The 27,141-nt window shown below is 49.3% G+C and overlaps 1 protein-coding gene across 2 annotated transcripts in view; it reads left to right on the top strand.

The window, feature by feature from the left end:
- The first annotated feature begins 805 nt into the window (after nucleotides 1-805).
- Nucleotides 806-27,141, top strand: part of MAP2K6 (mitogen-activated protein kinase kinase 6) — a 45,331-nt gene continuing 18,995 nt past the window's right edge. Inside the window, exons 1-7 of one of the 2 annotated variants that reach the window (XM_010721466.4) lie at nucleotides 806-1,131; nucleotides 19,297-19,363; nucleotides 20,530-20,578; nucleotides 22,681-22,794; nucleotides 23,906-24,025; nucleotides 24,716-24,832; nucleotides 25,282-25,333. In XM_010721466.4, the coding sequence (XP_010719768.1) occupies nucleotides 1,116-1,131; nucleotides 19,297-19,363; nucleotides 20,530-20,578; nucleotides 22,681-22,794; nucleotides 23,906-24,025; nucleotides 24,716-24,832; nucleotides 25,282-25,333 (535 nt within the window). In that variant the 5' untranslated portion in view covers nucleotides 806-1,115. Of the gene's footprint in view, nucleotides 1,132-1,301; nucleotides 1,553-19,296; nucleotides 19,364-20,529; nucleotides 20,579-22,680; nucleotides 22,795-23,905; nucleotides 24,026-24,715; nucleotides 24,833-25,281; nucleotides 25,334-27,141 lie in introns of those variants that run through there. The other variant, XM_010721465.4, reaches the window with a different exon arrangement.

The following is a 27,141-nucleotide window of genomic DNA, read 5'->3' as shown; positions in this document are numbered from 1 at the left end:
CTCAGGCTTCTCCTGCAGCTCCCAGATCTTTGCCATTCCAGAGCTCATCTCTAAGTTTTGCTTCAGCATTTGCTCTCTGGAATTAATTGCTGAACAGCAAAGCGAGGTGCTTAGCTGTAAACAAACCAGCAGCCAACAACTCATGTCGTGTTTAAAAAACTGCTTAAAAGATCTCAGGAGACAAATGGCCTTTTTTTGCACAGCTTGAAAGCACTATGGGTGGGAGGAGGAGATATATGCAGGGATGCAGGCAGAGATGAATGCACAGAGGGGTGAAGAAAAGGATTCACATAGGGATGGCAGGCAGGGATGCACACAGAGGTGAAGGCAGAGATGCAAGCAAGGATGCGTGCAGGGATGCATGCAGAAATGCACTGAGGGTTGAAGTAAGAGATGCTCAGAGGGACTGATGGAAGGATGCATGCCGGGATGTGAACAGGGATGCACGCTGGGGTGAAGGCAGGGACGCAAGCAGGGCTGCTATACAAGGATGCATGCAGAAATATACGGAAGGGTGAAGGAAGAGATGCACGGGGAGATTAATGGTGTATGCAAGGATGAACCCCACAAAAATCTGGGGGGTGGAGGAGGTGCAAAAAAACAACCCCTCCCTACACCACTGCGCTGCAGGAGCTGAACAACGCACCGCCCCGAGCGCGACCCCCGCCGCTCTCCCCCCCCTCCGCCCCCCACCGCGCAGCCTCCGCGCCGCGCCGCGCAGCAGCGCCCCCTGCAGGCGGCCGCCGGAGGCTGCGGGACTACAGCTCCCAGAGGGCAGTGCGGCGGCCGTCGGCAGCGCGCCTGCGCACTGCGCCCCCCAGCTCCAAGTTTGGAGCTGCGAGCTGCCAGCCCTGGCCCATCATGTAGGTGCAGCAGAGCCTTCCCCAGCACTGCAAGCAGGGGGGGAGGAAACCCCCCGCGCTGCAAGCTGCCCTGCAAAGTGTGCAATTGCACGGCCCCCCGCTGCAAGGAGAGCTGCTGCAGCGAGTCAGGAAAACTCCAGTTGCATGAAGATTGAGCGCTTGCAGTTTGCATCTTTGTTGCAAAACTAGCTCCAGAAGAGAGGCAAGGCAAAGTCTTTTGTGCTCCCCTCCCCCATCAAAGCAAAGGGGAAAATGTCTCAGTCGAGAGGTAAGGCTCCTACTTCTGTTCGTTGCAAATATGCAAAAAGCCGTGCATGCATTTTGCAGTGCATGCATGCATTTTTCGGGATGCAATTGCATTTTGAAGTTTGAGGCTTTCAATGGCTCTCAGTTGCATTTCCTGTTTAGTATGTGCCTTTTTGCAGCCACACACACACTCACACACACAGTTCCTGTAAGGCAGGGCTCGCACTTCAGCTGTGCATTGACGTTATTTGAATTCTTCTGCGGGCATTACGGAGCCCTTTCTGCCTTTTGCACAGTCAGGACAGGGAGAGGGTGCGGAGGAGCAGATGCATTCGCTGTCGTGTGGTGTGCATGCAAAATGGGCACGGTGCAGGAGAACCGCAGCTGATTTGCAGCGCAAAATGAAATGAAACTTTTGCAGAACTCCGGGGACGAGATGAAAGGTGAAACTCGAGCGGAGTTACCAGGAATTAAATATATACCTATGTTTCCATGGGAAAGTATTGTTCTGGTGCCAGGGCTGAGATCATTTTTCCACCGATCTCTCTCCCCCCCCCCCCTCCCCAATAAGATGTGTAACTTTTGCAGGGAGCAACGCGTGCAGCGGGGCCGCGGGGTGCAGCGCTGCGATGGCTCTGGGGGGGCTGCGGGGGTACAGCAGAACCTCTGCGAGGGGCACGGGGGCGGCGGGGGGGGGGAGTGGGGGTGAAATATTGCAGAAATGCGGAGGGAATGCAAATAGTTCCTGCAGGGGGACTCTAATTGAGGCGCTGGGGGAGCTGCCGCTGTGGCCATTCATTGTGGAAATAATGCACATATGTCAGCGAGCGGCCACGCAGATGCAGCTTTTGGAAGCGTGTAGATTTGCTGTTGCAATGCATTTTGCAGCCTGGGGTGGTTGCAGCCCCCGGTTTGGCGCTGGGCTCACTCCGGGTCGTTCTGGGCTGTGCTCCTTTGGTGGCCCTTCCAGTGCTGGGGGACATGGCAGGATTTTTCCTTTGTAAGAAAAATGTAAAGTTGTTGTATAATTTATTCCTAATTTGGGTTTGCTGCAGTCATCTTTTCCAGGCAGGCAGGGAATTGTAAAAGTTTCCAATAGGACAAGCCAAGGGAGTTTGATAGGGCGGAATTGAGCAGGATGGGACCCGGAGCTGCTCGCTGGGGGTCCCGGTGCATGGCAGGGGGTGAGTGGGGGACGGCTGCATCCCGGGGGTCCCCCCAAAAATGGGGTGAGGAAATGGGGCCACTGACAGCGGGGATCCACAGCGATATCCCACAGCCCCAGTACCAGGAAAATGGGAAAAAGTGAACGGCCAACCCACAGTGTGTGGCCAGTGGCATCGTTCTGCGCTCTGCTGCCTGTCCATCTCGTGCTCTGTGATGGGAGCACTGGTGCTGGAACTCTGTGTGCAGCTCCTCTCCTTGGGATGAACTGAACCACCTCAAATCTGCATTTTGGAGCAGTTTTTTTTGCATTGCACAGGAGGTTCCTCATCAGCGCTCTGCAGTGCTGCGCAGGGCTGCAGAAGGCTGCTGGGCTGCACAGCCCTCGCCCGGCTTTGAACCTGCTCCAAAGTTGTTTGGCAGCAATGGATGTTTCGGTGCTCCCTCTCAGGGTGGGAACTGAGGGGCTGCTTTTGACACAGGGCTTCTCCCTGCAAAGCATCTTGCCTGGCTGCAGGCAGGAACACTCTGCAGCCCCCACACCTGTGCTGTGCAGTGGGATCTGCTTCTATATGGCCGTGAGCTGCTGGAGCTGCTGGCCTGGAGCTCAGAAACAGCTCCTTCCTTCTGGCCCTTCCTACAGCAGAGAGCAGTGATGCTTTCAGCATCATCATCCCTGTGTTACACAGCCATGGTACCCGCTGGGCTCCCCAACATTTTGTGATCAACAAGACGTACCATCACTGCACACCAACTGCTGCTTTCCACCGCCTGCTCATTTCTACCTCCATTCCTCTTTCAAGCTGACAAGTGGTATTTTGGGTTGGATGGAGAAACTGCAGCAGTTTGCTCCCAGCTCTGGCACTGCTGGGACCCACTCTGGAGCCCCAGTGGGAGCAGTGGGGCCTTTGGCTGTCACCAGAGGGATGTTCTTCTGGGAGAACAACTACACGGAAGGTTGCATTCACGGCAAGCTAAGCACGGTTCGATGCTGTAAATCTGAACCCTCGTGGCAGTGGATACGCTTGGGAGTCTTCCAAATTTGTTGCGATGGGGAAGTATTCCCTGGGGAAGCCCACGTTGGAGAAGCACCTGCAAACATGCAGCGTTCTGCCCAGAAATAAGAAAATGAAGGGGAGCAATGGTCATTAGAGCACTAATTATAAATACTTCACGGGCACGAGCTCCACTTAACCACAAAATATGGCTGCGCACCGATCTCATTCCCAGTTCGCACAGTTTGTTGCTTCAGATTGATTCTCCTTTCTGCACTCCAGCTGCAAAGGGAACAGCAATAGTGAGAACCACGGCCCACGTGACGCTGCTGAACGCGTACCCTATGGACTTTGATCAAAGGCTCTGCACCTCTCGGCAGCGCTGCATTTCATGGAGAGCTCTCTTCTTCCGCCCAGAAATTGCAACGGAACGAATGCGAATCCAAAATGGTGGACGTTTTCTTTTCCAAACAAAACAAAACAACCGCCGTGGGGAGGCAGCAGGTCTTTGCTCGTAGCAAATTGACCCACGAGCACCGCGTTGTGCAACGCGAGGTTGCCTCGTCAGCACCACCTCAGCGCTCCGTGCTGCCATGACACAGGCACTTGGCATGGGCGGAAAAGGGCCGGGTCTGGCTGCAAACCAACCCATCTCAGCTCAAGTTCTACAGTGTTGCCTTTTCTTTTCTTTTCTTTTTTTTTTTTTTCCTATGGTATTTTTTTGCTGAATTGCTGTCTGACGATGCAAATTGTGTTGACCCCATTGCATGACTTGTTTACTCTGTGCCACTTTTTGTGATGGAACGTGCTTGCGTTAAGTACTTTTGAAGGCTGGAGCACCTCTCTTATGAAAATAAGTTGAGGGAATTGGGCTTGTTTAGCTTGGAGAAGAGAAGGCTCCTGGAAACCTCAGTGAGGCCTTCCAGTACTTGAAGGGTGCGTATAAATAGGAGGAGGAATGGCTGTTTATGAGGGTGGATAGTGGTAGGACACAGAGAGTGGTGACGCACTGGAACAGGCTGCCCAAGGAGGTTGTGGATGCTCCATCCCTGGAGGTATTAAGGGCCAGGCTGGATGTGGCTCTGGGCAGCCTGGTCTGGTGGTTGGTGACCCTGCTCATAGCAGGGGGTTGGAACTGGATGATCGTTGTGGTCCTTTTCAACCCAGGCCATTCTATGATAAGCAGCACGCAGGTATGCGTAAGGAAGTGTGGAAATGCAGTGCATTGCTGGAGGAATTAAGTAGCACGGGATGAAGGACAGGCAGACGGCTGGGGCAGAATGCAGCAGTGATGTCAGTCAAACAACTGCACTGTGCAGCTGAGCGAGGGGGAATTGTGCACCCTGCACCTCGTGGTGCTGCTCTGCTGCTCCCATGGCATTGCCCTGAGGATGGAGCTGCACCTCGGGCTGTGCTGCACCCATGTTCCTGCAGCAGTGTGGCAGGAGGGCAATGCTCCCCAGGGCTCAGCAGGGACAGGAAACCATCAGCATATAAAAAGCTTGAACTATATGAGCAATTATAGCAATAAAAGTGATACGTTGCAGGGGGAAAGGAGTAAAGCCACAGTGTGTTTTTTTTTTTAGGTTTCTCACTGCCACACCAAGTGGTGCTCATTTGTTTCTTCAGTTCCCAAAAAGCAGACCTTCCTTTGGGGTGAATTCCCTCCTGTGACACACACACACATTAACTGCTAAGGTGAAACAAATGATACTCAATTAAAACCACAGGAGTAATTTAGGGAGCTGAGACTCTTCATTCCTCCAAGAACATTGGCATTCATGGAACACAATTAGCATGGAAGTCACAAAGCAGACTTGTCCATCGCATGCTGTGGTTGCAGATGTATCAGATAACTAAGAAGTTGGTTTGGTTGGCTTGTTTGGCTCCAGAGGCAACCCTGGGCCAATGGGGCATGATGGGTGATGGCTCCAAAAGCAGCCCTGTGCCAATAGGGTGCACTGGGTGATGGTTTGGCTGTGGGGTCACTGGAGAAAACTCAGGGCTGCTCTGTGCATTTCAGCCATGGTCAGAGCTATAATTACAAAAGTTGTTTCATTAGCTGCAGAGTTGCTTAGCTCCCTTCCTTAGGGCCTGGCTGGGAATAGTTTAAGAGATTAGCATTATCAGCTAGAGCAATGTTAGCACTAAAGCAGATCTAGGATCCTGGAGCTTTGCCATGCCAGATATATTCTGCAGCAGCAGAGCAGGAAAGGCCATTCAGTACCACTCCATACCCACACACAGTGCAAAAAGATTTCGGATTTTTTGCTTTTTGTCTTCCAAATCCATGTTATTTTGCACGTTGACGAGTACAAGTGAAAAAGCGCACTGTAATCCTGGCTCAGTAAAAAGCCATTGGGAGGGGGAAGCCTGAGCCATGCTTATAGGGCTTTCTTCTGCCTCAAAGCCAAACCGAAAGCTCTCCTTCCCCTGGAGCAGGAAATCCCAAACACTTGGTTGACGTTTCAGGGAGTTCATCCCATCATTAAGGTCTCTGGGGTGCGAAAGCACTCGTGAGTCATCTCGGTTTTGGAGATGTTGCAAACAGATGCAGCACATCCTCCACGAGGGCTGCAGGAAGCTGCTGGCGCATCCCAAGTGAGAAGCACTGAAGCACTGTGCTGAGCATCCTTCAGGGTCTGCACCCCATAATAGCTGAGTGTGGGGCAGGCACTGCTCAGGCTGCATTGCTGCCCCAAAACCATCACGTCGAGGGCTTTTGCACATTAGGTGGCTGCAAAAAGCTGAGTGCAGTGAAGCCCAAGGAGCATTGTGCAAGCAGCCGGAGGGAGCAGCCTTTGCAGTTTGGTATTTGTAAGAAAGACTTCAGGGAAAGAAAGATTTTTTTTTTTTTTTCCCCCCTGTTGAAGCAGGAAAACTTCACCGAGCGGAGCTGATCCAGTTTCTTGCTGCTGCTGTTTTGTTAGCCTACTTAGCTTGCCATTTTCTCATCAAGGCTGGGCTCTCCTCATCTGCACCACGCAGATCAAGAATCATTAGCAGAGCTGAAGCCCAACAAACATCCACTTTTACTGCACTCTGATGAAACCAGTGGAAAAAAACAGTAAAAGTCACAGCTGAGATGCCAAAGATAAGGCAGCAATAGAAAATAAGTACAGGAGTCACCACTTCTGTCTGCAGTGAGAGGCCTTCAGGAAGGCTGAATGGGCAGAGCTGTTGTAGCTGCTTTTGAAAGAGAATCTTCTCCTAAACAAAAATATGGAACAGCACTTCATAAAGCAATGCTCATCAGTACACAGTGGCCTCAGAACAGTGCGTGGGGTGGAAGTCCCAGTATCTGTGTTGTTGTGCTGCTTTACCCCACGGTGGGTCTGGTCCTGGCTCTGCCCATTGCTGTGCTTGCAGCAGGGCCCATCTGACGCTGCTTTATGGAAATTACTGCTTCCTTCCATGCAGTTGTTTCTCTTAAATGCGTTTATTGCTTCTCCAGTAGTTCAAGGGCAGATACAGAAAAATGACAAAAAAAAAAAAAAAAAAAAAAGAAAAGCCTTTTGTTGCTCTGATGGCTCTAAAGTAATGGATTTCCCTCTGGCACAACCCCGCATTGAGAGGAAAAGGAGGAAAAAAAAAGGTTTTCCAACCTTTTTCAGCTGAGGAGCTCCAGCACTGACTGCTGGCCGTGCCCTGGGCTTGCTCTGCTCCAGCTCAGTCGCCCAGCAGCCCCATCCCACTGTGCTGTGCACCCCTGCCCTGAGCAGAGGGTGCATGGGCTGAGGTCCCACGGAGCACCGTGCTGCCCTTGGCATGGGCTCCACGCTCCCCAGGCACTTTTCCAGTACTGGCAACTGGAAGCCATTTAGAGGCACACTTTCCAGCTTAGATTTCAACACAGCCCTTTCTTTCTAGTGCTGTTTTAATTGCCTACAATTAGGGTCTCCCATGCTGCAAAAATGGGAAAGAAAGCAAACCAAGTTTGCCTTTGCAAGGGCTGGAGCTGATTTTTGTCTTCCAAACTGTGGCCTTTTCTAAGGGAAGTGCCAGCCCACGAGAACAGCAGTTGTGCATGCTATGCCTGCTGGTTTCAGTCCGTATAAATGGCTTGTGATGTAGAATCATAGCATCATTAAAGTTGGAAAGGACCGCTAAGATCACCAACCCCTGCCCACCCCCGTTGTGCCCACTGACCCCATCCCTCAGTGCCACATCTCTGTGGTTTTGGGACACCTCTGTAAATGGTGACCTCCCCTTGCCCTTCCCCCCACTCCCTGGGCAGCTGTGCCACTGCATCACAGCTCTTTCAGAGAGGAAAAGTTTCCTAGAACCGACCTGAACATCCCCTGGTGCAACTTAAGGCCATTAAGGGACACTGCAGTGGGTTTCCTATAAGCTGGGTAACCGCTGGAGCTTGGGCACAGCGATGCAGCCCCTACTGCTCTCCTGATGTAGGATTCCTTCCCCCTGCTCAGAGCTGTTGATGCAGCAGCTCACTCCCAGGCGGACCTCAGCACTTAACTGTACTAATTAAATGTTTTCAGAAACCACAAGATTGACCTTCACTGCATGCCCACAGATTTTTCTCTTATTTAACAAGCACAGGGTTGACGGGGTAACCTATTAAAGGAGGATAGCAGTGCTCTAGATACTATTGTTTTCCCAACCTGTTCCAATGTGTTTTTTGCTTTTTAGCTATGGGGCTGGGAACCATAATCCCTTAATAACCTGCAAGAAGAGCCAGGCTGGAGATGAGGAATGCTCAGCACAAAGTCTGATAGAACAGTCAGCATCCCTCAGCCTGGAGCTCCTCAGTTCCCCATGCAAGAAACCACAGCAGCCAACATTTATCCATAGGGACGCTTACCTAATGGTTCTGCACAGCACAGGGCCATCCTTGAGGAGATACCCTGTAGGAAAAAAAAAAAAAATAAAGGCAATTAACACAGAGCTTGGCTGCCTTACCTTTCCCAAGGACAGCACTGATATGCTTATTACTCACACAGCTTGGAACCTCTCTGCAGAGGATTTGACTCGCTGCCAAAGGAGCAGTTTTACAAATGAAGGGAGGGAGCAGTGCGGCATGTGTGTGTCATGGGAGGACACGGCGGGACAGCAGCATCCCAGCTGCAGGCAGATCCCAGACCATCCCTGGCAGATGTTGCACTCAGAGGTTATCAGTTGTAAATCACTTTCTGGAGGTCAGAGTGATTGCATTCACAGAGGTCCCTTGTAGAAGGGGCATTGGGGTCACAGCAGCACCCGTGGCAGGGCAGGGACCGTGCTTCTACCCAGGGCAGCTCCATTCATGTCATAGGCAGCTCCCCTTGGAGCTAACTGGTGATTTATCTTTTTTCCCCTTTCAAAAACATTTGGCACTTCCCCCGCAAGAAATCAGGAGCTCTGTGTCAGATAAGAGGCTGGAACAGCTTCCTGCAAGCAGGGAGCATTCCTCCTCCTCTCCCAACCCAATACCAGCACTCGCAAGTACTTTACCTTGCAGCACACACATTAGGGCCATCCTATGCCAGCACCACCCCCATGGAGCACCTCTTGCAGGATATGTCCCCAGGATCTTGCTTTACAAAGGCATTGCCACAGCTGATGCCAAGCAGCAATGAATGGGAGCAGATTCAGAGCAGCTGGGCTGGGAGGGGTCTGGAGATTTGTTTGCTTTCCCTATACAAGCGAAGCTGAACGTGATTTTTTTAATTCATATTCTGATCTTGAAACTCCTTATGCATGTGTTAAACTTGGAGTGCGTGAGCAGAGTCAGTGGTACTGGATGTGCTTGCAGCTGAGCACACACATAAGAATTTACAGGGCTGGGGATGTATTTGCTCCTGGTTGCTAAGTGGGGTGGACATGTGGGATCTGTGAGATGATTTACACCACCCTGCTGCTCTCCCTTGGTTCCTTTTTTCCTATTTCTCCGTGTCCCTGTCAGAAAGCAGTGCTGTACTTGAGAGCATTTGAGAGCATCTAACTGAACATGCAGTCACAAACCCAGCACAGGGAGTTCTGCAGAGGCTTTGACAGAAAGGCTCCTAAAGGGAGTTCTGTGGTCACAGCTCCTGGCTGAGGCTGGGTGGAGAGGTGCAGCCTAGTGGGGTTTGATCCATGTGGGCCTACGTGGGTAGAAAAACATTTGCTCACTTGTGTCAGGGATGCTTGGCTGGATGGGAAAAAGGGCAGGGAGTGCTGTCTTCTGCCAGAGTGCCGTCATGCATTTTGTAATGTGCTCTAAACTGAAATAAAATGGCATGATAAAAATCTTGCTTTGCTTTATTAGATGAAGTGCAAGCACATCCGCACTCTTGGCAGGTGCCTGGCAGAAGAGTTGCAAATCCCTCTGACTTCTGTCTAAATCCACTTGAACCTCAGTTCTTCCTTGGCAGCCTGAGCAATGCATCCCATATTCTGCATCCTCTATCCTTGGTCCTACGTCCCATATTTTGCATCTGGGATCCTGCATCCCACATCACACATCTACATCCTGCATCTTCCATCTCGTATCCTCCATCCCACATCCCATATCCTACATCTCGCATCCCATATCCTGCACTTTGCATCCCACATCTTGCATCCTGCATCTTGCGTCCTCCGTCGTTTCTACTCCAGCCTGCATCCCGCATCCTTCATCGCGCATCCTACATCCTATATCCTGTATCCTGAACTCGCCGTGAGTGGGGGGCTCTACCTGTTTGCTGAGGGGCACTGCCAGCAGAGGGAGCATGAGTGAGCTCTGCCATCTGCGCTGTTCAGAGCGAAGTATCATCTTTAATTGTCTTGGTACAAAATTAAGCAAGCAAGCTCTCAGATGAGAAATGAATAGAAGAGGGTTCTTAATGGGGGAGAACACAGTCATGTTGGTCAGAATCTTGATCGTGTTGCCCAACAAACAGAATTACAGGATCAATGGGTATTTCTCTCTCTACTGTGCTTGGAACGTGAATTGCCTGTTTTATCTAAAGGTGGCTTTTCTTGAGATTATAAACTCAGGTTTACATGCAGTGAATCAGCAGCAGGAGATGGCTCCATGGCATTGCGTAAATGTCCAACGTTTGCAGTATGCTGAGGGAGTTCAGTCCATCTCAGCAAAATGAACCTCCTGTGGCTGCTGAGCACGGAGCAGAGGGAATGTCACCGTGCCTTGGCTTGGTGTGGCACCAGGGTTGGTGTCCCAGCAACAGGAAAGCTGTTCCTTTGGGGCTCAGCTGAGCAGTAGAGGAATTCTGTTCCTCTGTTGAGTTTTCCATAGAGTGGGTATGTTAGTGAGGACAGAAGTGTTTGTAGCTGGGCTGTGGTTGGAGGGTTTAAGGCTGATGTGCTCCCAGCATGGCTAAGGCTGTGTGTGTGCGTGTCCGTGTGTCTGCATGCCCTTGTGTCCTTGTGTCCTTGTGCCTTTGTGTCCACATGTCAGTGTGTCTGTGTGTTTCTGTGTCTTTATGCCCACATATCCATGTGTCTTCTTGCCTGTACGTCCACGTGTCCATGTGTCTGCGTGTCCTTATGTCCATCTGCCCACCCACATGTGCCAGCCTCCCACCGCTGCTGGCAGGTGCCCTTTGGTGGACGAAGTAGAGAAATGAAGGTAGCAGCAATGAGAGCAGCCTCATCCTCCAGCTCCTCTTGCACAAAAGCCCTTTTGTTCCACGGGTGGATTCCAGGAGCTTTTCTCCAGTTTGGATTCCAGCAAACTCCCACTGGAAGCAGACAGCCGATGGTTTGGAAACAAAGCAGCAGTCCCTCCCCAAACGCACTGCGGGCTGCAGGCTCCCAGCAGCAGCTTCCCTGGGTGGCAGTGCTGTGGGTTTCCTAATTGGAGATAGCAGCAAAGCACGCAGGCTCCGAGATGGAAAGATGGTGAAGGCAGAGGGGAGATATTGGTGTAATTTCCGTGCTGGGATTTCTCCCCAGTGCTGGCACATCCTTCCCAGAGCTCATTGCAGGAGCCCTGCAGGGATGCTGTCCCCAGTGCTGGGTGCCCACCTGGGTGTGGAGTGGCTATGAGTGATTTGTGAGATTTGAGGCATTTGGGACAGGAGCAGGCTGGAATAGGTTTTTCACTGTAAGTAGGCTGTATGTGCAGGCAAACTGTCAATTTTTCTTTTTTTTTTTTTTTTTACACGTGACGTTTTTCCGCAAGCATCCCCATAACCATTGCAGATGGGTTTGGAGGTATACTTGCATGGTGCTAAGGAGAATGGGACCTCGGACTCCACGCAACACAGGCAGCATCCCCCAGTGGCTGCCCATGGCTCTTCACTCCAGTGGGTGTGAGTCAGAACCCAGGCGTGTTTGTGCCTTAACTCGTTATTGCAGCACACCTGAGTGCTCGGCACACACAAACAAACCTTGTGCAACGTGGCCACGGCCAGGGTCATCGGAGCTGGAACCGGAGTGGGCACATCCCTGCAACCTGCCACCTCCCCTCTGTGTGGGATGTGCCCAGGAGGGATGTGCTGCACCGTGCTGGGGGGATTGCTGCCAGCTGTGCCCAGCTGTGTGCCTCTGTGTGCTGGGACATCGCTGCTGCTGGTTGCACCCAGCTGTGCCCTTTCCCCCGGCCACTGAACTGGGTGGATGCGCATGTGGGATGCCTTCAGCCAAAGTGTTGTAATATTTTTAATATGAAAACCTCCTGTGACCTGTGCTGAAAGCTGTAGGCAAGCAAAACTCTCCTATCTAGCATCTCCCACTTGCGTTAGCACTTGAAGTGTGATGGATTTGGGGCTGTTTTGTATTGCATCTGTTTTGGCTGGGAAGTGAAACCCAAGGTCTCAGTTCATTTTTGGCTGGTGGGGATCTGGGGAGGTGTAGAATTGGCTCACTAGGATCACAGAGTCATTAAGGTTAGAAAAGAGTACTGAGATCTCCAAGTCCACCTTCAGCCCACCCCCTCCGTGCCCATAACCACATCCCTCAGTGCCACATCCCCACGGTTCTGGAACACCTCTGGACTTGGTAACTCCTCCATTCCTTGGCAGCTGTGCCACTGCATCATTGCTCTTTTGGAGATGAAATTCCTAATATCCAACCTGAACTTTCCCTGGTGCAGCCATCACTCTCATCCTACATCATCGCAGGACTCATGTCAAACCCCAATCAAAGCATCCCTTCCATTCCAAAGCTCTTAATGCCTCCAACATGCAGAGGTGCAGCCATACCAGAGGGCCCACTGACCTCCTGCAACCAAAATATACAGGCAGATAGGGAGAAATGGCAGCCCTCTGCTTTCTGTATTGACACAAATAAACACGGCAGCCTGCAGCCTGTTTGCAGGATGTGTTAAGAGAAAAATGGGCAGAGTACAAGAGCTGAGCCTGAATCAGGAAATTACCTTCCAAATTGAATTACGGAAATACAGAGCTTATTGAAAGGCAGGCAAATGGGTTCTGATATTTGCACAGTTTGGTGTCGCTGCTGTATGGTTCAGCACTGCAGGAGCACACAGATTAGCCTGCTGAGTGCAAAGCTTTCTGCATGGCCTTCCTCACGTGTTTCGTTCTTGTGCTGCTTTCCTGACCCGTCCCTTGCAGGAGGCTGAGCTCACCCTGCAGCACACCCAGAGATCTTTGCATTGTGTTTGCACCTGGGCAGAGCTGACACAGACTGGAAACGCAGCTCTCTTGCATCGGGACGCAACAGCGAGCAGCAGGGCGTTGCACAACCTTCGCACCGTGCACCTCCTTGCAGAAACCCTGCTATTTTGGTTTGGGGCCTCTCCTGCTCAGGGTTGATTACAGGTTGCAGAGTTGAGTCATAGGAGTGAGCAGAGCCTTGCAGCAGTCCCAGCGGTGTGGGTGCTCACAGTGTCAGATGGGGCCATGGGATCGTGGTGTGGGGCAGCAGGAGAGTCAGGGTGGCGTGCTGCTGTGGTCAGTGGGAACTGTACTGGGATGCATGCAGCATCCTCTGCTTGCAGGCTTCCAGCTGCACAGCTTTCCAGACGTTGTCTGGCCAGAGAGGGATGCAGGGTTTGCCGTCACCGTGTTGTTAAATGGGACTAATTGATGGATTGGTTTTGGAGAAAAGCAAGGGAGGAGTGGAGGGCTGAAGGTCAGAGGAAGTCAGGGCTGTGCCCTGGTCTCTGTGCCTGGCTCTGTGTTTCAGGCACATCCTGACTCCGGATCTTGCCACATCCATGACAATCACAAAAGCTCCCTTGCTTTTCCTGCTTCCTGTCCCCAAATGTGGTTTGTAAGGGGAAAAAAAAGAAAAAAGAAAAAAGAAAAAAGAGACAGAGAAGTGTGAGCTGCAGCACGGGTATGGAGTGCAGCTCAGGGGCTGGAGCTGGGATCCAGGAGCTGGGATCTGGAACCTAGGATGTAGGAGCTTGGAGCTGCTGCAGCCCCTTTCCCAGCAGCCCTGCATTGAGTTGTTAAGGAAACAGATTCCAAGCTGGCTGTTTCCAAGGAGTTCTTGCAAACAACATGAGGGAGGACGGGGATGAAGGAGAAGCAGAGTCTTCATCCCAGCAGTGCAGTGATGGAGGAGCAGCCACAAATGGCCAGGCTTGCTTGTTAGCAAGGAGAGAGCACCTGAATTATTTTTCAGGGAGGCAAATAAAGCACAGCAAGCACTTTAGTCCTTAGCTTGGCTTTTGTGTTGAGCCTTTAAGAGCCTCTTGCATGCTAATTCCTTTAACAAGGAGCTGGAAAACAGATTTTCAGGCTCACTTTCATGGTGCTTGTATGGACACCACGTGGAGCTTTTGGTTTCCTCCAGAAACAAGGGCTTGTCTGAAGCTGTGTCTCTACAGGGGTTTATGGAGCTCAGCTGCTTACCCTGCCTGCTCCTGGCTCTGAGCATCACACAGCCCTGGAAATGTGATGGGAGGAGATGGAAGTGATGGGAGGAGAGCTTCCCAGGAGGCTTTCATCAGCTCCAACCATTTTGCATGCATTAACCTTCAATAATTTGCAAGCATAAAGAATAAAGCTACAGGATGATCTTTAGTAACTCAAAACTTTGGGTATTTTCACTGGAAGCCTGCAGAGCTGGGCATTTGCAGGGCGTATGGGACTTCAAAAAGTAAATCTAATTTCTTGGTTGTTCAAGAGGTGTTTCAGCTTGAGGTTTTGCAGCAAGCCATGGTCATGAGCTCTCGGTCTTGCAGAGGAGATGCTGATTTGCCCTTGTATGGAAATGCACCGAGCATCTCCGTTCTGCCCTCACTTTGGATGGGGTGTTGCTGGCAGAGCTGAGGACACAAAGTAGGGAAGGGGCATCGTTTGGCTTTCACGAGTTCTGAGAAAACCAGACAAAAACCCAGGAATTGTAACGAGCTGCTTTTATCTCTTCAAAAGGAGCAGAAAGAGGCATTTCCCTCCTGTGGAATTTTACCACCAAACTCTGTGCTAAAGAGTGTTATGTGAAAGAAAGTGCTGCTGCACGGCTATTGAACATGGCTTTAATAATAAATTGTGGTGAAGACAGAACTGGTTAATATCCTTTGAAGGAAATAGGAGCTTTTTGTGGCAAGGAACCATTTACTTTGGATTAAATCATAAAAAGTTTTTGACTGCAAAGAAAAGTCTGGAGATGGGGAATGGGATTTTCCTTCAGAAGCGAAGGTTTGTTTTCTGCTACAGCATATGTGGGCAGCAAATTCCTCTGTCTTCCTCTTTATTATTCCCCATTATGTTCCCTACCCTTCCGCCATGAAGCTTTGAAGTCTCATTTTTCAATATTGATATTTAACATTGCTCTAATAGAACGGGGCCAGCCCCATTAATCTCGGCGCAGTGGTGGGAAGAGGTTAACAAGCCGATTGGAGGCTGTATTTTTCTCCCCTCCTGGAGGAATTGGTTTAAGACCTTCACAGGGAAGTATTTAACGTGTTTTCATTAAGTCAGTTTTTCTTTTTCCTGCTGTAGTTTTGCCTCCAGACGTGGCTCCAGCAGCGATGCTGCAGTGGGGCTGAAGGGAAGGGGTTGGAAACAGAAGGGCTAAAGGACTGGGGTTGGAAACCAAAGGGTTTAAAGATGGCCATTGCAGTACATCGTGTTTGTAACTGCTTGCAAAAGGAGGTGGATTTAAGTTATGTACACCTGGGGTGTTCTGCTGGATCAGAACAAGGGTGGAGATGTCTCTGTGCACCTCTTGAAACCAATTTTGTTTTTTTAATATATATATTTTTTTCTCAGTTATTCTTAAAACTTGGCTTTTGAGGTGGGTGTTTGTGAAGGTCTCTGCACGGGAAATTGCAGGGGAGAGCTTTCAGATGAGCGTTAGCACGGAAGCTGTGAGGCTGATGGGCCACTGATGGTTGTTTACATGGAAAACTCACAGCTTTTTGGATGCTGGGGAGCAGATGTGCAGTCACATCTGCACGTCAGACCGTGAGCCTTCTGCACTCTGTGCTTTGTGCAGTACCTCGCTGGGGCTTTCCATGCTCAGAGCTGCAGTGAGCCCTTGTACTGATGCTGAACACCTGTCCTATGCCACCTGCTGCCCAGATCTGCAGTCTCCAGAGCTCCATTTCTCTGTTAGATGAAGTTGGCCACTGGATTTAAACTTCCCGTGAGGGACGCAGGCAGATGCACAGATGTGGTGATTTTCTTTAGGAAGCAAAGCTAAAAATAATAATGATTCATAAAAGCGCTGTGAAAAATACCATTTTTTTTCTAGTGGATGGAGCAGGTAACATCCAATTTGCTGTGTGATTGAGCTGCCTCCACGTTTGGAGCTCTGTACAGATGACTTCTCTCAGCAAGCTGCAGTTTCATCCAGCGCCGTCGTTCAAAGCTGGTGTCTGCTGTGGCAAACTGGAGGGTGTTATCTGACAGCTTGTTTGGCAGTTGTGATTGAAAAGAACTGATCTTGGGACTAACATTTCTTTAAAAAAAAAAAAAAACCTTCAGACATAAGTGCCTCAGACACGTGGGACCCAGCACTGCCTACCTTCCTGGGGTCTCTTGCTGGGTTTCCCCATGTATTGCTCATTTGGGAGCAGGTCTTGACCAGCTCAGACCACTTGCTTATGCCCTCCCCATTGTGCTTATTCAAAGCAATCAGGGTTAGTTTCTTTTTTTTTTTCTTTTTTTCCCCTTCTTTTCCTTTTCCCTGCACATATGCAAGGAATGGTTTGGACACTGGGTGCTCTGTTCCCATCCCTGCTGCTCACCCTCCAGGGTCCCCCCACTTTTGCAGAGCCTGCTACTTAGGCAGGGCTCATGTCTTGGAGGAGCTGTAGAGCCTCGGCTGAGCTCCCTCACGCATCTGGGAGAGCCAGCAAGGGGGTCCCTGCTGCATGGTCAGGATGGCTCATGCTTCCTTTCAGTATGACTAACTCTTCGTGGTTAGGATGGCTAACATTTCATGGTCAGGATGGCTGATGTTTCATGGTTAGTATGGCAAACTCTTCATTTTAAGATGGCTGATGGTTTATGGTCAGGATGGCTAATGTTTTATGGTCTAGATGTCCAATGTTTATGGTCAGGATGGCTAACTCTTCATGGTCAGGATGGCTCACGTTCCATGGTCAGGATGTCAAACTCTTGATGGTCAGGATGGCGAATTCTTCATGGCCAAGATGGCTAATGCTTCATTGCAGGATGGCTAAAATTCGAGTCCTCCCACAGCAGTTCCCACTCACAGGCCTTCCCAGCTCAGTCCTGACCCATGTGTTCTCTGTGCTGCTGCCACTGCTTTCTTCTGTCTCAAAAAGAAAACCCCAAAGAACCGTTAGGCTGTGTCTGCGTCTTGGCAACTCGAACATGTGAACAGATTGTACTTCAAAAAAATGGCAAAGTTTCAAAATATTGTATTCTGTGAAGAAGAGACAAGGAAAATAAACTCCCCAAAGTGCAGATTTTATTTCACCAGAAGGCGGAGGGCTTTTAATATTTATTTGGGTTTGTCATCTTGCTACTTAGTTCTTCTGCTGACACCACTTGTGAACCATGGCAAGATTGAGTGCTGCGCAGTCGATTCTGATTCATGTTCAAATGAGGGTAATTTCCATTCGGTTCATTTGTGCTCTCCTAGAGCCACCTGAGAGCAGCTTGTGAGGTATGACTGCAGCACCTGAGGCTGTGCAAGCAAATCCATCAAGGAAAAAAACAGAGGAGAAACAAAGCAAATATATACTTGCTTCCCTTATTATTTTGGTGGCTGCGTGCACATCACTGCAGCAGAGTGGATGGATGGATGGATGGATGGATGACCAATGTGCAGAAGTAGTGGTGTGCTAAGAGATGGCTGCTGAGTGTTTGTAGGAGAAGTTCTGTCTTATTCCCATGTGCAGAATGAGGATGAAAATACTGCTTTCCTTCTGGATGTGATTGTGTTGTTTGCTTTAACTGTAAGAGGATGCGGGCAGGTTTTGGAGGCAGAGGTGGGATGGGAGAATGGGAGACTGCTGGGGAACAGGGGTTGTTTGTTTGCACTGCAAGTCCTGTGTTTGTGAGATTCCTTTTTAAGCTAAAACATGACAACATCAAGAGCACCACTATGGATTTAGCACCCTGTTGGATCCCACGTGCAGAGCTCGGGTGAGAAATGGGATCTGACATAGCAGGGTTGGTGTGCTCTGGTGTGCCTTCTATGTGCAACTGGGAAATTGAGAAGTGAAAGGATCACAAACAGCTCTGCGAGCTGTAGAAATTCCTGCACTTGTCTTCACATTTATTTGTACTTCCTTTCAGAGCAGCTCCTACCTCTTGGAAAAATGGAGAGCTATTCCTCATGTCTCTGAGTGACCTTGTTTCTTTTAGTTTGCCTTTTCTGTGTTGGACCGGGAGCTGCCTGGAGCTCCTGTTGGTTTTGTTGTTGTTGTTGTTTGGTTGGTCGGTTGGTTTTTGCTTTGTAAGTTTGCTGCTCTGCAGATTTCTAGCAACAATAGCAAGTGTGCATGGCGGTTTCCCATGAATGCTTTTCCCACGAGGTGTCAGCTGGGCTGCAGCAGCCTGTCCCATCCTGGAATTGCTCTTTGCCAAGCAGAGCGAGCGTAGTCTTGTCTTTTGGAGCAAACAGACAAACAGCAACAAATAAAGTTGGCAGTCTGCATTGACTAATTGCTTCAAAAAGGTTATTTTCAGAGCTGGGTGCTTGCACTTTGATCTAGCACCCCTCCAGCAGTGGGATGCGCACACTTCTATCGACCTGGGCTTGTGTCAAGGGGAAAAACAAACTCAAACATGAAGGAGAGTGTTGAGAATAAAGAGTAAAACTCATGCTTAAAAGAAAGAGTAATTGATATAAATTGTTAGGTTGAAAATGTTTGATGCCTAAATTAGATGCCTGTGCCTTTTTGGGGGGCAGCTGGGGTTTTCTTACACACCCAAACAGCCAGAGGTTTACCTTGGGGTTTTGGTGACATGACTTATGTTTTCAGGTCATTCTATCCGTGAATTCAAAACCCTGTGTTGAAGTGTGGCTGTATACGTTTAGTCATAAAAAGCTTCTTGTGTTTCTCTGTCTGCCTGGCTCTCATGTCTGCCTGCTGGACTCCCTTTCCAGCACAGGCTGCATTTGAACTGCTTCAGAGCTTGAGCTGCATCCAGCTCAGAATGGCTTGGCCGGTCAGCATGAACAGAAACAAATGGCTTTGAAGCCTGCAAACTTCGTTCTGCTGTATTTTTGCTGGGTTTGCATAACTTTAATGACCAAGAGGTGAAACGTCAGTTTGAACAGAGTCAGAATGTAGCTCTGGACGTTCAGATTCAATCTGAAAAAGGTTTTTAATCCTGCCGGCATTCACAGTTATGGTTTAAAATCTGTCTAAGAAACATTTGAAGGGATTCTACATGGGTAGGGCCGACGGAGGAGAAATACCTTTCTTTTTGCATTTTCACATGGGCTGCCTTTGCCAGAGCTCTTGCCTGTGTTCTGTACCAAGTTGGCAGCCAGACCGTGCAGGTCTAAATGAAGCATTGCTGAACAAAGGCACTTTATGTTTTGAACTCTGTGCCCCGAGTCTACACCACCAGCCTGGCCTGGCATTTATGTTAAATAAGGTCAACAAATATAGGCAAGCTGTATTTCGCAAATTAACCACCAACCCCCTCCCACCAAAAAAAAAAAAAAAGGCCTTTCTTTAATTTTGCCTCTTTCTTGTTTCACAGGCAAGAAGAGAAACCCTGGGCTGAAAATTCCTAAAGAAGCATTTGAGCAACCACAGACGAGCTCCACGTAAGTCACCAAAGAGTAACAGAGAATGAAAAGCAAACCACGGGCCCCAGCTGCCTTCCAGTGTTTTTGGGAGTGCTGCTGGGCTCATCCCTGCAGGTCTGGGTAATAAGACCCTGCCCCAGGACAGTGCCTGGGTTCGCTGTGGCACCGTTAGAGAAGACTGTAATTAGCAACCCCTGTATTTTTGGTGTAGCCCCATTGCACCCTGCCTGTAGCTGCCATGGTCTGTGTCTCATTTGCTGCTTCGTGATGTGTCCAGGGAAAGGAAAATATCATGGGCATCTGATCTTAACCCCTGTGGCACTTCTTCCACCCAGATTGATTTGGTCGAGGCATAGAACCCTCTTTCCCTATCTATTCAGCCTTGCAAAAGAAAACATTGTGTTTTTATGGCAGTTTTTCCAGCTCCAAGCTGCCTGGCTTTCTTGACTCCTTGAGGACTGCCTTTTATCAGCCCATTACCTTGTACTGGTGATCAGAGCTCCATCCCTTTTTCCCTAAGGCAATCCCTGGGCATTTTGGAGCAGCAGCCAGTGAATGCACACCATGAGAAAGCTGAGATCCTAATTTTTGTGTTCATTAGAGTGGGTCAGCTCAGATTCCATGCTGTGCTCATGCCATGGGCAATGATTTTGGCAAAGAAAATCAGTTCTGCATGCTGGAAGCAAGGTGCTTCCCAAGAGCCCCATCCCTGGCAGTGCAGAGCTGGCACCTTCCCTTCCCCGAGAGAAGGTGGAAGATGTGGTGAGAAGCTGAGCCCTCCCCATCTTGCCTTTGCTATTTCTGGAAAGGATTAATGGAAACGAGCTTTTGCTTTTGACCTTTATACCCACTTAGTCCATATTTCATATGGTCTGACAGAGGTTTGGTGCTTGTCACCTCACTTGCCTTTCCTAGGACCAGGCTGCAGTCCCAGCCTGCTGGAGGAGCACATCTCACACGGGGTATGGATGTGAGGAATGCCAGCTCCAGCAGCTGCCTTCCTGACACCTTTTTAGGATGACTTTGAGGACCTTGGTTGTATCTATTGAACCAACGAAGCTAAGAGACCCACTAGGTGTGAGGGCTGCTGGTTTGCTGGTTTGCTTGGGGGTTTTAAATACTTGTTGATGGAAAATAGGGCCTTTAAGGAACATTTCACGTCTTTTCTCTTTTCTCTCCTGCAGGCCACCCAGGGATCTAGACTCCAAAGCCTGCATCTCTATTGGCGAGGAGGTAAGCTTGGAGGTTATGGTGAGGAGGAACCTTTGGGGACAGGTGACCCTCCTGCTCCAGGCAGGCTGCTGCTGGCATTGCTTCCTACTTCACTGCAGCCAAAATAGGGCAGGTTGGCACACACCAGCAATTTATATGTGCAGCCCTGGGGCAGCTGCAGAATGCCCTGCTAGTGGCATTCTTGCTACTGACCATGCTCCAAGTGCTCACCTATCACTCCTGGGTCCCATTTGTGTTTTCCACCTTGGAAATTCCTGCCTTGACCTGGATAAGGTGCAGCTAATCCCCTGGAAATATCCATTACAATCCAAGAGACTGCTAGCAGCAGATTTTACTCTCCTTTGCATCTGCTTTGCTGATTTAAAGCCCTCATCCAAATTATTTCCCTTTGCTAATACTAGAGGCCTTCTCCTCGAGAGTCTTAACTTAGGGTAGATCTTCCTGTCCTGGAAGCGAAACTTTCTGACAGCATGGAAACCTGTCCACCCGATGCTATAAAAACACAGCAGGAAAAAAAACACCCCAAACCAAGTACAGCTATTTTGATAGGAGAAAATGGCCCAGCAGCATTCAGCGAAACGCTTTAAAGCTGGGCAATAAATTTATTAGGTGCAAAAGATAGGCCTCGGTGTCAGCCAGTTAATTTATGAAGTGAAATACTAATGCAGAGGTGTTTTATGTCGTCTATCTTTGGATGCTTTTCTTTCATTTTGGATCTGGTATTTTCCCTGGCATGGGGAGGAGCTGGGAGGTGGACAAGAGTGTGAGATGCCTCTTGAGCATAGCGGTGCAGCCCGAGGCAGAGCAATGCTGCCGCTGGAGCTCCAGGAAAATCCCTGCTCCCTGCAATCCGAGGGAAGGGGAACATCCATCCCAGCCCTCCCTGTGCTCTGTGCATGGAAACAGAGAGGCAGTCTTCTAAAACACAACACTTGGGCTTTCTGATGGATGCAGATCTGTGGCTATCTCAGAGAGGCCAATGTGCCACGGCTTGAATTTCCCGTGGACCCATCACTTATTTGTCCAGCCAGTTCCTTTAGGATGCGCTCCCCTCTTCCTACACTCATCCCAATCCCTGGAGAAATCCACTTTCCCCTTCTCCCTTTAAACTTCCCTGCTAATTTGAAGAGCTCAGAGCACGTCAAAGTGCTTTCCTGGAGAGGGTCCCATGGAACAGTAGCAGCAGTGTCAGGCAGTCGGCGATGCTTAAATCATGCAGAAACGTTGAGGAGGGCTCCTTGTGCAGGGGATGGAGCCTGAGCACAGTAACACAGTGTATGGGCCCTTGCAGGCACGGGTCGGACTGCAGGATTTTTCTGCTGCGCAGGCAAAAAGCGGTGTGGGATTATGTGCTGTGAATCAGTTCATTATAACCCGCTTCTTTCTGTAGGATGATTGACTGATGTGGTGGTGCGTTCAGCAAACAGAATGGCTGGTTTTAGTAGCGAGAGCATATTTTAAAGATCCAAAAATAATAATAAGCAAAAAAAAAAAAAAAAAAAGAAATAGGGCTGCTGCACAATATCACAGCAGAAGGGAGAAGGGCAGGTTAAAATGCAAGGCTCCAAACAAAGTTATCCTTTGTGTAAGGCCAGCAGAAGGAGACCTCCAAGGCCAGACAAAATAAATCCTTTGTGGTTTACAATCGGGGCACACTCGGCTAGCTTTTGGGCCACCTGCAGGTCTGAAGAAATAAGCCTCGAAACAAACCGGGGATGCTTCCTTGAGTGTTTGGAGGAGGAAGAGGAGGGAGGAAATTTAAAAAAAGAAATAGGAAAGCTGAAGGTGATTTCTGTGGGGAGGCTGCTGTGAGGTTTTCCATCCCATGTCCTAACAGATGCGGAGGCTGCAGGTGAAGGGTGGGAGGATGCAGGTGGCATCCCACCAAGGAGTCCTCCTTCCTGCATCAACCCCAGAGCTCTGCTAATTACTGTGAAGTAGTTAATCCTCCATAGAGCTGCTGGGGGCCATGGTTTTGTTTGTAGCCTCATGGAGCAGATAGGGAGGTACCCAGTTGAGATGAATTTACGTGCTCAGGGTTAGGTTGTAGGGGAATGATGCTCCTTGCAGCCGCCTTCTTGCTAATGGCTTTCTCCCTGCAGAACTTTGAGGTGAAAGCTGATGACCTGGAGCCCATCTCCGAGCTGGGACGAGGTGCATACGGGGTGGTGGAGAAGATGCGGCACATGCCTAGCGGGCAGATCATGGCAGTGAAGGTAGAGTGAGCCTCCGTGCTTTCTGTGTGTGTTGTGTGGATGCCTGGACCAACTTCTTTCCAATTGGAATCTTCTTTCTTCTCGGGGCAAAGAGTGCTGATTCACACATTCAGTAGATTCAAGCCCCATTTAAAAAAAAATTGGGTGTGTTGAAGAAGAATGATACATAATGTAGCTCAAGCATCACGGTTCATCTGGGTAGCAACATGTCTGTCTTTGCTAGAATTCTAGAAGCAATCTGCCATCATTTCTTTAAAGTATGCATGTATTTTTCTAGCAAACCTCAATTCAGACCTCTGCATAGTACTAATAAAGAAGACTGTACTGTAAATTCAATTGCATAAGATCATTTTCTTCAGCTGGTATTGTTTTAGTTTCTTTGGAATGGGGAATTTTTGTTGGCTTTTTTTTTTTTTTTCCCACATTTTGACTGCTGCAGTGGGGTCTTGGTTCACGACAGGTTTGTTGATGCTATTATGAAAAGTTTTCATAACAGCAGCTTTGACTCATAAGCCTGCAGCTTAAGGAAATAGTCATGGGAAAATTTGTACCTTGGGAAAGGCCAATTTTTACAGGACTGAGTTTTAGCTCAAATTTCCTTTCAGAATAAGAAAAAAGGCGAAAAAAAGATGCAGAAACTGGAAGCTATGAGCAAACAGATGACATCTCTTCCTTGGGAGACTGGGAAGTGCCCACTTGCCAAAGCCATGAGGAGCACATGGCCTTGGGCTCTGGGAATGATGCCATCTTATCCCAAAGTCCAGTGATGGAATAGATGTGCACTACAGCTCCAAAAGGCTTTCCACCAGCCTAGAATTTGATTTCCTGCTACTTTCTCCTCTCTTAAATCACAGTGTCTTTTGGTTGTTGTAAAAAAGGGTGGCATTTGTAGGGAAGAGCAGAACACCTGCATTTTGAACTGGGGTGAGGAGACCTCTTCATCCACCTTCTGTGGCATTTGGGTGGGTGTGCTTGGGATGTGCCAATGGCAGAGGTGTGACAAAGGATAAAGGCACGACGTCAAGGCATGGTGGCCAACCTGGGCACCATCAGCTGCAGTAGCATGGTGCAGAGATGCTGCCAGCCAATGCTAAACTGCTTTGTGTTCCAGCGCATCCGAGCCACGGTGAACAGCCAAGAGCAGAAGAGGTTATTGATGGATCTGGATATCTCCATGAGGACAGTAGATTGCCCCTTCACCGTTACTTTCTATGGAGCACTTTTCCGAGAGGTATGGCACTCTGCAAATTGACCATGCTGGATCCTATTCCAGGCTCTGAATTGCCTGGGCTTGCTCCACATGCAACTGTTTAAACTAGATATGAGGTATGGTAGGATTGGAATTTGCTCAACCTTGAGCTGAAGGACTTTCATTTACACTTATTTCTTGGTGAGCAGAGAAGGGCTTGGTGCTGGCTGTGTGTGGTGGGGATGCCCAAGTGCCAACGATGCTGATCTACAGCTTGATCTGATAGTGTAAATATTGTCCTGAATTGTCCCTGACTTCCTCCACATGAAGTCAAAAATATGGAAAGCTTTGAAGTGCAAGATTTACTGAAGAGGTTTAAGTGTAGCTCTACAGAGCTGAACGTTTCCTGACTGGGCATTTACAGAGTGACCTGAGCATGTAGGAACCTCAGTCCTGATAACTTTCAGGACTCCTAACTTACAGAGACTCTGCTTTGGGAAGATACAGCAGAAAATGAACCTTAAATGGTAGGGAAGGTGGACAGCACTTAATTCCAGCTGAGGAGACGAGAAGGGGAATGCCCAGTAGTTCAGTTTTGCTGAGTGACTTTTAGATGACAGAGAAAGAGGCAAACAGAACAGCAAAGGAGGACAGTGCCGAAGAAGATGACTGCACATGAAAGGAAAGGGTGATCCATTCTATAGGCAGATATCTGCTTTTTTTATCCTCTAGGGAGATGTGTGGATTTGCATGGAGCTGATGGATACCTCACTGGACAAATTCTACAAGCATGTCATTGACAAAGGCCTGACGATTCCTGAGGACATCTTAGGGAAAATAGCTGTCTCTGTGAGTATGAGCAGGGCGAGGAGGGAAGGAAAAGGATGTTTCTTTTCTGAGCCAAGTCCTGCATCACCAGCCTCCCAGCAGTGTTTGCACTGGGCAAGGTCCACAGGCCAGCCCATATGGACGTTTCTAGGTGGCTTCCAGTATTTGGTCTTGGGTGATGTCATTTATAAGCCATAAATACCCCCCAAATGTGGCTGTGCACACTGCCTCTAAGAGGCGGCACAGTGTTGGGTGTGGGGAGGACCCCACAGCTCCTCTACCTTCCCATTAGGATTCTGGCACCCTGGGAGATCCCTGGGTGCCTGCTGTCACCTCAGGGTGCAGGACACAGGAGAGATGTAGCTCCTTCCCTCCAGGCAGGTCCAGTGAGGATGGGGGGGAAGGCAGTCAGCATTGCCTCCCCATCGCAGTGCTGCCAGCTGTGATTCACTCTAGATTTGTTCTTTCAGATTGTAAAAGCACTAGAACATCTACACAGTAAGCTCTCCGTGATCCACAGAGGTAAGAGCCAGGCTGTGCTGCTGTTTGTCTGTCCCATCAGCCTCCTGAGGGCTGGCCTCGCAGCCAGGCGCAGGGCTCCCAAAGTACCCCAGATGCTCTCTTTTATGACTAGCAGAAGCCACGTCAGAAGAAATGTCTGCTGATTTGCTCTTTAAAAACTCCATGCTGGAGCTGGAGCTGGAGCAGAGAAGTGGGCTCCAGCCTGATTGTGTTGGCAAAGAAAGAGCTGTTTGCTCTGGATTACGTTTCCCTAATCCGTGGTCTGAATCCACGGTGTGCTTCACTACCTCTGCAAAATTAAAGCAGACTCTTCCTTCTGACTTTGCTGTGCTCTGGATCAGGCTTTGTGCAGGCCTCTCCATTCTGGCAGTGACTTAACCATCCCCATCCCCTTCTGTGGGCTTCCTCAAACACTAGCTGGGCAGTGTGTTCCATACTTAACATAGAATCATAGAACATAGCTTCAAGTGAACTCTTGAATACTCTCTTTAAGCATTTCTCTTTTTGCATCTCATGGATGCCACAAAAGAAAGAAATTTGCAGTGTTGCTGCTTGATCTCTTTCTTTCTAAAGGATCATTTTCAATTTATCATAAGGAGGAAAAAGCCCTCTCTGGAGTGTGATTGCTGGGCCAAAGGGAACAGTTCAGCTCCAACAAGTGGTCATGTTCTGTAGATACTGCATGTGGCTGGAGGTTGAGTTCTGCCTTCTGTGTCGTTTGCAGTGGGTGGAAAAATGCTGCTCAGCTTCTGGATTTCTGTTTGCTTGTTTGATTTCCACTGAAAACCATCTTATTTTGAGATAATAACAGATGGGTGAGAATCTCAGCTACCTGAGGCTTTTGATGGCGAAACACTGATGAGAGAGTGGTTGTTAATAATCTGTAAGCCACTCAGTTCTGAAGAGCAGGACACAAAGCAGCTTCTGGTCTCCTTTTCAGCACTTCTTTTTCATAGTTTATCACATGTAGGTAGATGACCTTGTTGCAGAAGTGACCTCTTCTTTCTGGGTGTCAAGATTGTTCCCTTCTGAGGATCAGACCTGGGATGAGAGAAGATAGAAGCCTGTGTTGGGCATATAAGTCAGATCAGCAAATGGACTTTGTGCTGAAATTCCACCTGGGAGTAGCCCAGGCAGGGAGGATTCCCCACTGTGCAGGAAAGCCCCTGTACTCCAAGCTGGACATCACTTTTGGGTTCTTTCTGTGCCTTAATTTCCCTTGCTGATGGTGATTATAACCACCTTCATGAGAATTATGCAAACACGAAGGCACCAAGGATTACAAGGCCGTGATGGGAAGCAGATAAATCTGGCAGTAATAAATAGCTGAGACGCTCGCCTGATTTCCATAAGGTGTGGAGCACCCACACGCCTGCTGCTGTTAACACTGCCTTCAAGCTTGGGATCTTTAAATTTAGAGGCCACTTCTGAAATCTTGATCCTCATCTCAGTTTACTGCTTCCTTCTTCCACTGCAACCCTCACTGCTCTTCACCCTCTCCTGTCTGCCTGTCATCCCTGCCCTGTGGTTTTCCTTGTCCTGACACGAGAGCAGCCTCACTGGAGGCTCACCAGTGCTCCAGCCTTGCACAGACATTCCCTAGAGATGTCTTCAGCTCTGCAGAGCTGTTCCCTGTGAGCGCTCTGATGCCTGTGGCCATCCCTGGCTTATACTGGCTGCGTACAGGGTTTCTTCTCACCTCCCCAAACCAGTGAGAGGAGCATGCAAATGAAAGGACACACACAGGACATGCAATAGGCCCATGAGGCAGTCACCTGGATGTGCAGTCCCTGCAGCCAGCTGGGCTT

This window comes from Meleagris gallopavo, chromosome 20 (genome assembly GCF_905368555.1).
Source record: "Meleagris gallopavo chromosome 20, MGAL_WU_HG_1.1, whole genome shotgun sequence".
NCBI classification, from domain to species: Eukaryota; Metazoa; Chordata; class Aves; order Galliformes; family Phasianidae; genus Meleagris; species Meleagris gallopavo.
Note: the sequence above shows the minus strand (reverse complement) of the source record. Positions and strands in the feature narration are given on the sequence as shown.